At 51.1% G+C, this 13,122-nt stretch overlaps 1 protein-coding gene across 1 annotated transcript in view; it reads right to left on the reverse strand.

The window, feature by feature from the left end:
* Positions 1-13,122, reverse strand: part of SMOC2 (SPARC related modular calcium binding 2) — a 155,688-nt gene that overhangs the window by 73,384 nt on the left and 69,182 nt on the right. Inside the window, 2 exon segments of the mRNA XM_079146203.1 lie at positions 6,605-6,704; positions 7,675-7,781. Coding sequence (XP_079002329.1) covers positions 6,605-6,704; positions 7,675-7,781 — 207 coding nt within the window.

Genomic DNA, 13,122 nt, shown 5'->3' on the forward strand with positions numbered 1-13,122 from the left:
AGGCACCGATTCACACAGACGTCCAGGTCCATCCCTATTGGGAACTGCAGACTTCACAATGGACAGCCATTCCCAGCAGAGTGGGTCCTGAGATGATGGGGAGGTTCCCCGAGTTGACCTGCAGTGTCACTGTGCCACCTGGGACACAAGGACGCATGTCTCAGCCTGGGACACAGGTGGGTCTCTGGCGCTGGGGGCTGATGCCACATGAGCTGCCCAAGGGAGGCAGACACAGGGACTCTACAGGGAAGCACATGCTCCAGAGCAGGTGGGCGGACCCTGCGCTGGCTATGCTCCTCCACAGGGTCGTGTGCCCTGGAGTCTTCTGTGAAGCTCACGTGGAGCCACCTTGCATCTACTCTGACAGAGAGCCGAAGATCCTCCTACACATGCCAGAGCCGTGACCAGCTGGCCCCCAGGGACCAGAGCTCCTGAAGACCCAAGGCAGGGCAGCAGGACAGCGCCAGGACAGCAGCTCTGGTCAGAACCTGTGAGCACCTAGGCAGACACTCTGCCTCCTGGGCGGCTGCAGCAAAGGGTAGAAGGTTCACCCGACCATGGGCAGCACTGGGCAAGTTCCCAAGGCCCAGCACCACTATGCTGCACGACAGAAAACCACCGAGCCTCTGGGCTTGTCAGGGACTCTGCAGGAGTCAGACCCCGGCCGGTGAGGAGGCCAGAGGCCCATACACACCGCTCCTGCCACCCCTCCTTGCCCTGTGGCCCCTTTTTTCCACCCCGTCCTCGAAAGCTCCCCCCATGGGGCAGAAGCCCCAGAGTCAGGGTGGACTCCGCAGATTCCGATCCAGAAGGAGCTGCTGTCCTGTTCTCAAACCTGGAGAGATTGTACCTGCGCTGCCCTGGCCAGCGGTCAGTACCCTGCAGAGGAAGGTGCCAACCACAGGCCTCCCACAGCTCACCTGTAACACACTGGCCTGGGCAGCTGTGGCGGGCCCTGGCCTCACTGCATGCCCTCTGCAGGAGGTGCTGGGTCTGCAGATGGCACCATGTGGAGACCTGTCTAGAGGCCCAACCTGAGTCATGGCCAGGCAGGCCACTGTAGGGAATGTCCAGCTGGGGTGCCGAGGCACACTGAACTCCTGCCAGAGCCAGGGCCAGCGGCTGCCTGTCACATGCAGTAACGAGAGACCCAGCTCCCCGGAAGGCTGTCCTCTGTTGTGGAGTCTCCAGCACACGCTGCCGGCCCTCTCACTGTGGACACTGCTCAGGCTCGGCCTGCTTTTGCCATTTCTGCAGATGCAGAAGCCAAACCCAGTCCAGTCACTCTCCCAGTGAGCCTTGGGACCAAGTGGACATGGAGGGCTGCCTGGGGCCTGGGCTTCGCAGGGCTGGCCTTTGCTCCAGGGTTCTCTCTTCTTCACTGGCAATTCTGGTTTGGAGTGGTCAGGACTCCTGGCTAGAGGAGCACCAGGCAGAAGGACTGCTGTGCTCCCCCTCTGGTGAGCCCCATGGTCCCCAATCTGAGGACTCCCTCCTCTAAGTTGTGAGAGGAGTGGTTGTGCAGCCACGCCTGCCCTCAGGCGAGCTGAGCCCGCGCCCAGACCCCGGCCTGCCCGCCTCGCGCGCTGGCTCTCCTCTAGCGTCACACTCTCCAAGGCAGAAGACGCGTGAGGGCAGCTGTCCGCTCGTGAGAGGCCACGCACGCCGGGTCCTGGCAAACCCTCCCTCCGCCCGACTTTCGTAGCTGCACGCAGGAAAAAAAGATGCTTGTAAAAAAGTAGCATTTGTTCAAAAAAGAAAAAGCATATAACTTGTTTTCATGTGCACAAAACCTCTAGAGGGACAGAGGCTGTTAGATGAGAGGCGTCCCCGGAAGCTCGCGTGTGAGGCAAGGCAAGCGCACTCAGGTGGAACCTCGGCACGAGCGCCTCACACCACTCCAGACGTCAGTCGCCTGTGTGGATTAACTGGGTGGTGACTGAGGGCAGCCACGGTGTGGCTAGAGGACAGGCCCCGGGGGCGTGCCTTTGGGGCTGACGTTCTGTCCCTGGTGAGCAAAGCGCTGCTTCTTGACTGCCATGTCCTGAGCTGCTTTCCTCCTTCACACCTTCCCACCTGACGTTCTGCCTCACCTCAGGCCCAGAGCCGTGGCGTCTGCACGTCGTGGACTGAACCTCTGCAACCACGAGCCAAAATGGCCTTTGTCTCTTCTAATTGTTCTCCTCAGGTCGTCTGGCCACAGCAAGGCAGAGCTGACTGAATCATAGCCCTCGTTCTTCAGATGAGCCAAGTGAACAGGGTCCATTCACTTCTAGAAAACCCTCTCTCTCTTTTAGTAAGTGTTGCTAAATACTAGAAAGTGTGAGGTTGAAGTCACCTGTGGACTGGTATTGTAAGGGACAATTCACGGAGTCCTCTGTTAAATCCATGTGACGTTCAAGTCACAAATCAGATGCTATATCACAGGTACAATGAGGTAGAGTAAGAAAGCAGATAATTAAAAATGCAATTATGAGACATGGAAAAGTACTTCTTCCTGAAAGGAAAATCAGGGATAAAATTAATAAGTATGTTTCTTGGATGGAAAAATAATAATACCAAGATTCTTTCCATCAGATAGTGGGATAACTGTAAGCACAGATGTAAAGACCAGGGGACGAGGCTGGCTGGGAGCAGGATCAGATGAGCCCAGGGTCTGCTCGGCCACAGGGCCCAGGATGTGCAGGAGGCCGGTCTCTCTGCTGGTGAGCAGGGTCCTCTGACCGCAGGTTGTAGAGCCCCTGGGCAGCACGGCCACCACGTTGTGTTCTGCTGCCTTAATATTTGCTCAATTTCTTAAAAAAATCAGTATCAATTAAAAACCTTCAAAAAATGTCCGCAACCAGAACTTCTGCTGCAAATTTTACAAGCCCTTTGCTGGATCCATCTGATTGCCATTTACCTCACCAAGGACAAAGCGAGTGTTCCAGAGTGTCAGAGAAGTGCCTGGGATGTGCACTGTGCTCTAGAAACATCCCTTCACGGGGTCCCAAACCACAGGTGAAGTCCAGATTGACGTTTGCTCCTGAAGTCTGATTGCCAACTTCATCATTTCTAATTCTTCCACTTCCCCTGCGAAGGGTTGGATTTTCAGTGCATTTTCTACTTCTTCAAGTTGTGTTCTTACTCTGCTTTGTTAATATATATTAAATTTTTAATAACTATCTTTTTTAAGGAAGAAAACTGTTAGACCTAGAGAAAAGGCCATTTTGGGGGATAATTGTTGTTTCATTTTGTTTTCTTGGTTGATTTTGGTACCAGGGATTGAACCCAGGGGTAATTAACCACTGAGGCACTTACCCAGTCCTTTTTAAAATCATTAATATTTTTATTTTATGCTTTACTTTGAGACAGGGTCTCACTCAGTTGCATCCCAATCCTCCTGCCTCAGCCTCTTGAGCGGCTGGGATTACAGGTTGGTGCCACTGCACCTGCCTGAGGGGATGATTCTTTTAAAAAGCAAGTTTTTAGCAAAGTGGTTACAATTTTCATTTTAGTAATTTTTATAAAGACATATTTGAGAGAGGTCAGAAACCAACTACAGCTTCCTACTGACTTCGACATTTGGGGATTTAATTGTTCTGGATGTTTCTTCCGTGTCCTGGGCTAGGTGGCGTCCTCCACTGAGTGCCAGAGACACATTAGTGAAAAGCAGGATCCCGCCCAGTTGCTCGTTAGCAGGACTGCTCAGCGATCACCTGAGCGCTGCTGCAGATGTGGCCTTCTGTCTGTCGCACATCGGCCAGTACTTGAGGCAAAGCGGGGATCATAGCTCAGTGAACATCAGCAACTACTGAAATTAGTCAGTCCAATACGGATCCTCTGTCAGTCACAGCTGGCTCTCCCAGACTCTGAAGCAAACATCTTGGGACAAGCAATCAGGCTCTGCAGGAGCAGAGGTGGGCAGTGGGTAAGATGCCAGACCTCATGGGCAGTGCAAATGCTTCAATAATTAAATCAAATGACAAAGTTTGATGTCACAAAACTTGTTAGGGATGAATAATGGCTTTCTTTCCTCAGCTGCGAGAAGGGACGACTCTCACTTTCCATGTGGCTGTGCAGACCCCAGCCAGCACCTGCCCTGGCCCTGGGTGATGGGCTGGGGGTGGCATGCATGGTGGGCACCAGCTGCGCTCTCCCATCCCGAGAGCCCACAGACCACTTCAAAGACGTAACTCAGATGAAGTTCTATAGGAAGAGTCTGGGATGCTGTGATATTAAAAATTCCTGCATGTTGATTCAGCTTATAATATCATAAAGCACTTTGTTCTCCAGCCAGGAATAAGCTCTGGGCCAGGGTGCAGAGTCATAGAGCAGAGACGAGATCAAAAACCTGAAGCGATCTCCAGGTGGTAGAGAATAGGTCAGGAACAGGAATCCTTCCTTGGAGGAAAACGTCCTTTTGCTTTTAGGCGCTGTTCCTGTCCCCATCAGTGTTAGTCTTCGAATCTCAGAGAAAGAGACAGACACCCCCAAACTCCACGAGTTCCCAAAGGCCTGGGCTGTGCCCACCCTCCACCCAGGTTTGCAGATTGGAAGCTTGGAGCTCTCTGTGGGGATGGAGGGATTTCTCCACAGCGCTCTGGGCGTCCCACCAGGAGGGAGGTGGCACTGCCACACAGGGGTGGCAGCAGCCACAGAGCCACTCCCCCACTGTGAGAGGCTGTGACTACCTGGCGGGAGCCCTGTCTTCCAGGGAACCTGCCCCAGTTGGCCACACTTTCAATCCCTCCTTGCTTCCTGTCGTTAGCATTTCTACACAATGAATACCACACTGAAGCAAAAGGACAGAATACTCTCTCTTTCCCAATCCATTCCCAGAACAAGAAAACCAGTGGGATCAGTGAAAGATGGAGGGCTTCCTGCTGCCAGATGCTTCTGACGGCTGGCTGCGAAAGCAGAGAGAGCGAGCAGGCTGCGTGCCAGCAGCGTTCTCAACTTCGCACAGTTCTACCAACTTCGCACACACTCTTAGAACCCAGCGAAGGCCTTCCACACAGCTCTTAGATGTTCAGACAGCATTACTGCGACCACAGCAGTGATGCCAGGCTCCACCCAGGCCACCACACGGGTGGCAGTGGCCTTGGTACAAGGGCTCACAGAGGCCACCTTAGCATGGCCTGCTCTGTCCCTCCTTTGGGTTCCTCCAGGAGTTGGTGAAAGAGCTGTTAGATGTCAACGTGAGCTCACCAACACGTTCTCCGGCACTTTTGAGGCCTTTGGTAACCAAACAGCTTGGGAAATACCCGTATGTTTCAATTCCACGTGACAGGCCACGTGGCTGCTGGGGACCGGCCACGCAGGCTCTGAGGTTCACACTGCTGAATGTGAGGCTGGCATGTGTCCAGGAGCCACGTGCCATCAGGAGCCCCAGCCATGCTCCTGCAGGTGGGACTCTCCCTAAGAGAATGAGCAAGAACAGAATCCCAGCTAGAAGATGCCTGCCCTTAAGTAGAAGTCTAAACATAAACTCTAAATGCAAATTTTTCAATATTTCGCAAGAAAAATTGGGGGAAATGTTTTGTGCTTTATTTGATCATATAATGACAGGTTTTGCCTATGCTCATATGTAGAATGTAAGAATTTTGAAGGCTGCATTGTGAGATTTTTTTTCATTGAAACTGATGGATTTCCCTGCCAAATTAAACTTGGATTGCCAACCATTTTCAAGTAAAAATGATCTGAATCATTTATAGCCTCTTTGGTAAAATGAAGGGGAAAAGAACATTTTATAGCTTGATATCATGCCAATGTTCTTACTTTTAGGACCTCAAGCCCTCTTATGAGTAATAAAATAACACAAATAAACCCTCTGGAGTTGAGCCATGAAGAATGATCCACTTTCTCTTTGAAAGCATATGCACAGAAAACGAGAGATTTTTGCCTTTTTGGCCAAAGAAAGCCCTGGCTCATTTCCACTGGCGACCATGGTCTCTGAGGTGTTTAAAGGCTGGGTGCCCACGTTGGGTCATTTCCACTGGCGACCACCGTCTCTGTGGTGTTTGAAGGCTGGGTGCCCACGTTGGGTCATTTCCACTGGCGACCACCGTCTCTGTGGTGTTTGAAGGCTGGGTGCCCACGTTGGGTCATTTCCACTGGCGACCACCGTCTCTGTGGTGTTTGAAGGCTGGGTGCCCACGTTGGGTCATTTCCACTGGCGACCACCGTCTTCTCTGTGGTGTTTGAAGGCTGGGTGCCCACGTTGGGTCATTTCCACTGGCGACCACCGTCTTCTCTGTGGTGTTTGAAGGCTGGGGGCCCACGTTGGGTCATTTCCACTGGCGACCACGGTCTCTGTGGTGTTTGAAGGCTGGAGGCCCACATTGGTCATTTCCACTGGCGACCACGGTCTCTGTGGTGTTTGAAGGCTGGGGGCCCACTTTGCAGTGCCTGCCATGGTGCAGGCCCGGGCAGCCTTCCTCGGTGGGCAGCCTCTGCCCTGAGCCTATGCAGGCATCCCAGCCTCTCTCTCCAAAGAAGCCCTCGGGTAGCCCGCTCGCCTTCCCAGAATGGACTCACTCTTGAATCCCAAGCAAGTGTAAAGAAGACAGCCAGGAGAGACAGCGAGCCGGTCCCACAGAGCTCGCAGCCCTATCAGACCTACCTGGGCACCTGGGCGTCTTGTGGGCCACGGCGGTGCCGCTGATGGGCCGTCCGTTGGGTGTGACACACCAACAGTACCCCGTGTAGCTGTGGCACTGGACCTGAGGAGAAAGGACGGCGGTGAGCTCCCCTGGGACACGGGAGCAGAGCCTGTGGCTGAGGGCCAGCTCCACCTTAGGCCGTCAGCTCAGAGGCCTGAGGAAGCCAGCGCTCTTGAGGTGAGCCCCTGGTGGATGGCAGGGTGTGTAGACATGAGGGCCAGCGTGCTGGGCACGCTGTGGTGACAGACCTAACTGCCCTCACTCTCCGTATGCAGCCCAACCCTCACCCTGCAACGGGGAAACTGAGGATAGGGCAGTCAGCAGGCCGCTGAGCACCCTGCCAGCCCGCCAGAGAGCTGGGCAGGATGCTCCCCGGGGCCTCCTGGGTCTCCCAGGCCCAGGCCCCGCCCCTGCTCAGACCACAGCCGGGGGAGTTCCTGCACTGCCCGCACCCGCGCAACGCCTCAGAGGTGAGCCCCTGGGTAGAACGCAGGGAGCCCGCGGTCACCTGAAGGTGGCCCTGCCCTCTGGTCCCACCAGATGGTGCTGGCTCTGTGCTGCGGGGTCTTCTGCCTGTAAAAGGGCAGCATACTGCCACTTGCCACCAGGCCTTCAGCTAAGGAGGCGAGCACAGGTGGACAGCAGCCTGGCCCGGTCAGCCTCCAGCCGTGAGCTGCCGGGCTCTGCTGGAGCTCACTGCTGGCTCTGAGGCTGGGTTTCTCTGGGCATGTGCCCCGTAGCCTAAAGGCAAGCTGGAGTGACCCAGCCGGTTACCGGGTCTAAGAGGCTGGTCAACCCTGCCCACACCAGGTTCTGGGGGCAGCGAGGGGTGGACAGGGGAGCAGAGCTGGACACTGCCTGATGGCAGCAGGACGTGTTCACCTGCCTCAGTGCACACAGGCTCCAGGGAAGGGACATCTGAAGTGTGAACGGGCGGCTCACAGGGCACCTCGCACTCTCCCTAGAGCAGCCCGCCCTCCCTGGTGCCCTCCACCCTCGGCCCAGGGGACGCCCCCGGCAGGGTGGTGACCTGGCTGTAGGTGCCGTCGTCATTGCACTCCGGAATGAAGACCTGCTGAAGCTCCTTCCGGGCCTGCTCCTGGGTGTACTTCCTTTCGGCCACACACCTGGACACATCTGCAGAAAGGAAGAGGCAGAGTGTCATGCAACAGCGGGGACACTGAGACGCAGACCAGGACAGCACTGGCAGGGGCTCCCCAGCAGAGGGACGCTCCCACCACGCAGTCCTGCTGTCCCCACAAAGGCCTGGCGGTGAGAAGAGGGTAGCTGTCCCCACTGAGCGAGGACACCGAAGCTGAGCATGGCTTCCCGAGCGTGTCTGTGGGAAGCAGGTGGACCTTGCTTCCTGAAGCTGACCCACAGCACAGTCAGGCTCTCAGGCCCGAGGAGACCCAGCTGGCCCTCAGGAGTGCTGGCGCCAGTGGAGGCTGGACGCCTCAAGGGCAGGGGACTTGCACCCAGCGGAGTGCCGGGCCTGCCCCAGCTGAACGTGCCTTGCAGAGACCCCAGTTCATTCTTCCTGTGTCCCCAGGGTCCCAAGGTGCACGGGAAGTTCCTGACTCTTGCAGCTGCACACAGGAACCCGGACAAGCAAGCAGGAAAAGGGGCCACACTGCCCGAAACACCACAATGTGCAGTGCATCAGGGACAGAAGGCACGGTGCTGCCAGCGCTGCGAGGTCGGACTCCCCAGGCCTGGACGGACACACCATCGTCAGGCCCCAGGACGCAGGCAGGTGGAACCTGTCTCTGCAGAGGACTGAGGAGGACCACAATGGAGGGGCAGGTCAGTAGTGCGGGGCGCACACACTCTCGGCGAGGCTTCTCCCCTCGGCTGTGCCATCAGGATGGGCTCCATCCCAAGGATCCGGAGAGCACACCACCCACAGTGCAGAGCTCAGGGCGCAGAGTTCAGATGCCAGCAGGCAGGTGGGAGGCTGGGCCGCAGAGCAGCCTGGATGATCTCCACACCCGGGGGAGGCGAGAGGAGGCGAGAGGAGCCGAGAGGAGCCCTCGCGGCCGGCAGGGAACTGTGGGGAGAATGGCATGCTGCTCACACCAGGCCCCACCCAGGGCCACCTCCACAAGCAAGCCCGCGCCTGGCTTCCTGGGACCTCGGCCCGACACAGCTCCTGGAGTTAACCCTGAAAGGAACGGCTTCCCAGTGCTCACAGCTGTTCCCGGGCCCCGACGACGCAGCCGGGTCTCCGAAAGATGCCTCTTCACGTGGCCCCACTCCTGCCCTCACATGCTCCTCCCTTGAGCGCTGAGTGATTACAACTGGCGCAGTGACAGCGCCAACCTGGATGCCAGCTGGGGTCCTGCAGGCCTGCAGCAGCTCTGAGCTTCTCCAGGTCTCTGCACCCTCACCTCGGGCCCTCTGCACCCCCAGGCCGCACCCAGGGCTACAGGCCTGCCCACCAGAGGAGCACGGCTCCGCTGGCGCTACCTCCCATCTGCCCGCACGCTGGCCTGGTGGTCACCTCACTGCAACAGGAGGTTCTGTTGGCTAGGAACGCTGCCAGCAGCGCAGAGCTGCCTCCCTGTCTCCTGAGGCCGCGGCTGACCATCCAAGAGGAAACGCAGCCTGGGCTCCGGCTCGCAGCCTCCAGCAGGGGACAGAGGGGATCCACTTTCCCAGTACCGGAGCTCTCCTGGAGCATGCCAAAAAGCGCGGCTTTCCCGGCAACTTGAGGCCTCTGGGTTCACACTCGCCACTGGCTAGATAGTTCTCAAACTTGCAGCCCTGGGGTTCATGAAGACATCGAATCCCAAGCTTGCATCTAGAATACCGCGGACCAGTCGGCCATCGCAGACAACAACAACAGCGGCATGGATCACAGGGTCTGCGTGCGCAGCCCGTCCCAGTAAGTCTGCAGTCGCCTGGTGAAGTGGAAGTGTCAGACACAGGCTCCCGCCGGCTCACGCCTGGCCTGGAGCTCGGCACAGGTCTTCGCTCCGGGCAGTGGGAGCGGAGCCATACAGACCCCATCACGAGGCGCCTTGCTCTCCAGGCAGGGCCCCTCCGTGCTCCGGATGCCACTTGGAACCGTGTGTGCGTCCCGCGCACCTCAGAGCAAAGCCATCAGAGCACACCTGCGAGTCACTCCCACCCCGGCGGCTAGTTCTCCAGTGGCTCTAGAGAAGGTCCAGCGAGCTCGCCTGGGGCGTGACTCACAGGCAGTGCATTCCTGTCGTTAGGTCTTACTTTTCACAGTCCTTGTGATTGAGTTGAAGATTAGACTATAGTAATGTGACCTTACTGAGATGTGCAGCAGTGACACATAACGATTGTGGATATCTATGCCCCAGACGATGGAGCAGCTGTGTACGTCAATCAAACCCTTCTCAATGTCAAGAATCGAGCAGACCACAACACAATAATACTGGGTGACTTTCACACACCTCTCTCACTACTGGGTGGATTTTCCAAACAAACACTAATAGAAGAACTATAGAACTAAATAATATGATCAATAATACAGACTTAACAGACATGTAAAGAATATTTCATCCATCAACAAATGAATACATTTTTTTCTCAGCAGCACATGGACCCTTCTCTAAAGTAGGCCATATCTTATGCCACTAAGCAACTCTTAGTAAACACAAAAAAATGGAGATAATACCCTGCATTCTATCAGATCATAATGTACAGAAATCAGAAATCAACAATAAAATAAGAAATAGAAGTTATTGTATCTAGCATATGGAGGCTAAATAATATACTATTGAATGATGAATGGATAGTAGAAGAAATCAAGGATGAAATGAAAAAATACTCAACAGTAAATGAGAATATCAATACAACATACCACAATCTCTGGGACACTATGAAGGCAGTACTATGAGGAAAGCTCACGGCACTGAGCTCATACATTAAAAGAATAAATGACCTAACACTACAGCTCAAAGCCCTAGAAAAAGAAGAACAAATCAACACCAAAAGTACTAGAAGACAGAAAATAATTAAAATCAGAGCTGAGATCAATGAAATTGAAACAAAAGAAACAATTGAAAAAATTGACAAAACAAAGAGTTGATTTATTGAAAAAAAAACAATAAAATTGATAAACCCCTAGTCACACTAACAAAGAGAAAAAGGGAGAAAACACAAAGTTAAAAAACATGTGATGAAAAAGGGAATATCACAATGAACACAACTGAAATACAGAAGATAATTAGGAACTATTTTGAAAATTTATACTCCAATAAAATAGAAAATATTAAACATATTGACAAATTTCTAAAGACTGAATCAGGAAGTCATACAAGATTTAAACAGAACAATTTCCAAAAAAGAAATTGAAAAAGCCATTAAAATTCTACCAATGAAGAAAAGCCCAGGACCAGATAGATTCTTAGTCAAGTTCTACAAGACCTTCAAAGAAGAAGGTCAAATTATTCCATGAAATAAAAAAGGAGGGAATCCATTCAAACTCATTCTATGAGGTTAGTATCACCCTTATATCAAAACCAAAGGCACACTAAGGAAAGAAAACTTCAGACCAACATCCCTGATGAACATAGATGCAAAAATTCTCAATAAAATTCTGGCAACTCACAAAAATATATTAAAAAGATAGTGTACCACGATCAAGTGGGGTTCATCCCAGGGATACAAGATTGGTTCAACATATCGAAATCAAACATAATTCATATCAAAAAACATGAGTCATATCATCTCAATAGATGCAGAAAAAGCATTTGACAAAATACAGCATTCCTTCATGTTCAAAACATTAGAAAAACTAGGGATAGCAGGAATATACCTCAACATCACAAAAGTCATATATGCTAAACCCAAGGACAACATAATTCTAAATGAAAAAATTGAAAGCATTCCCTCTAAAACCTGGAACGAGACAGGGATGCCCTTTATCACCACTTTTATTCAACATTGTCCTTGAAATTCTAGCCAGAGCAATTAGACAGAAGGCAGAAATTAAAGGTATACAAATAGGTAAAGAAGAACTCGAATTATCACTATTTGCAAATGATATCATTCTATATTTGGAATATCCAAAAAAATCCACCAAAAAACTTCTAGAACTGATAAATGAATTCAGCAAAGTAGCAGGATATAAAATCAATACCCATATATCAAACACATTCCTATACATCAGTAATGAATCTACTGAAAGAGAAATTAGGAAAATCACCCCAATCACAATAACCTCAAAAAATAAAAGTAAAATACTTGGGAATCAATCTAACAAAAGAAGTGAAAGAACTCTACAATGAAAACTACAAAACACTAAAAAAAGAAATTGAAGAAGACCTTAGAAGACGGAAAGACCTCCCATGCTCCTGGATAGACAGAACTGATATTGTCAAAATGGCCACACTACCAAAAGTGTTATACAAATTTAATGAAACTCCTATTAAAATCTCAATGATGTTCTTCAGAGAACTAGAAAAAGCAATCATGAAATTCATTTGGAAAAATAAGAGACCCAGAATAGCCAAGGCAATCCTTAATAAGAAAAGTAAAGCAGGAGACATCACAATACCAGACCTCAAACTATATATACTACAGAGCTATAGTAATAAAAACAGCAAGGTATCAGCACCAAAACAGACACATAGACCCATGGTACAGAACAGAAGACATAGAGACAAACCCACATAAATACAGTCATCTCATACCAGGTGTCAAAAACATTCACTGAAGAAAAGATAGCTTATTCAACAAATGGTTCTGGGACAAATGGAAAACCACATGTAATAAAATGAAATTAAACCACTATCTCTCACTTTGCATGAAAATCAACTCAAAGTAGATCAAAGATGTAGGCCCTAGAACAGAGACCCTGCAACTAATATAAGAAAAAGTAGGCCCAAATCTTCATCATGTCAGCTTAGGACCTGACTTCCTTAACAAGACTTCTAAAGTGTAAGAAGCAAAATCAAGAATAAGTAAATGGGATGGATTTAAATTAAAAAGTTTCTTCTCAGCAAAGGAAACAATCCATAATGTGAAAAGAGAGCCTACAGTTTGGGAGAAAATCTTTACAACATGCAACTCAGATAGAGCACTCATCTCCAGGATATATAAAGAACTCAAAAAAACTTAGCCCCTTGATTGATTGGGTTATTTGTTTTTTGGTATTAAGGAACTGAGCAGACACTTCACAGGAGATATACAATCAATCAACAAACATGAAAAAAATTAAACGTCTCTAGCAATTAAAGAAATGCAAATCAAAACTACTCTAAGATTTCATCTCACTCTAGTCAGAATGGCAATTATCAAGAATACAAACAACAATAAATGTTGGCGAGGATGTGGGGAAAAGGTAAGCTCATACATTGCTGGTGGGCCTGCAAAATGGTGCAACCATTATGGAAAGCAGTATGGAGGTTCCTCAGAAAACTTGAAATGGAACCACATTTGACCCAGCTATCCCACTCCTCGGTTTATACCCAAAGGACTTAAAATCAACATACTACAGTGA

The sequence above is a fragment of the Sciurus vulgaris genome, assembly GCF_902686455.1.
Source record: "Sciurus vulgaris genome assembly, chromosome: 7".
Classification (NCBI taxonomy): Eukaryota; Metazoa; Chordata; class Mammalia; order Rodentia; family Sciuridae; genus Sciurus; species Sciurus vulgaris.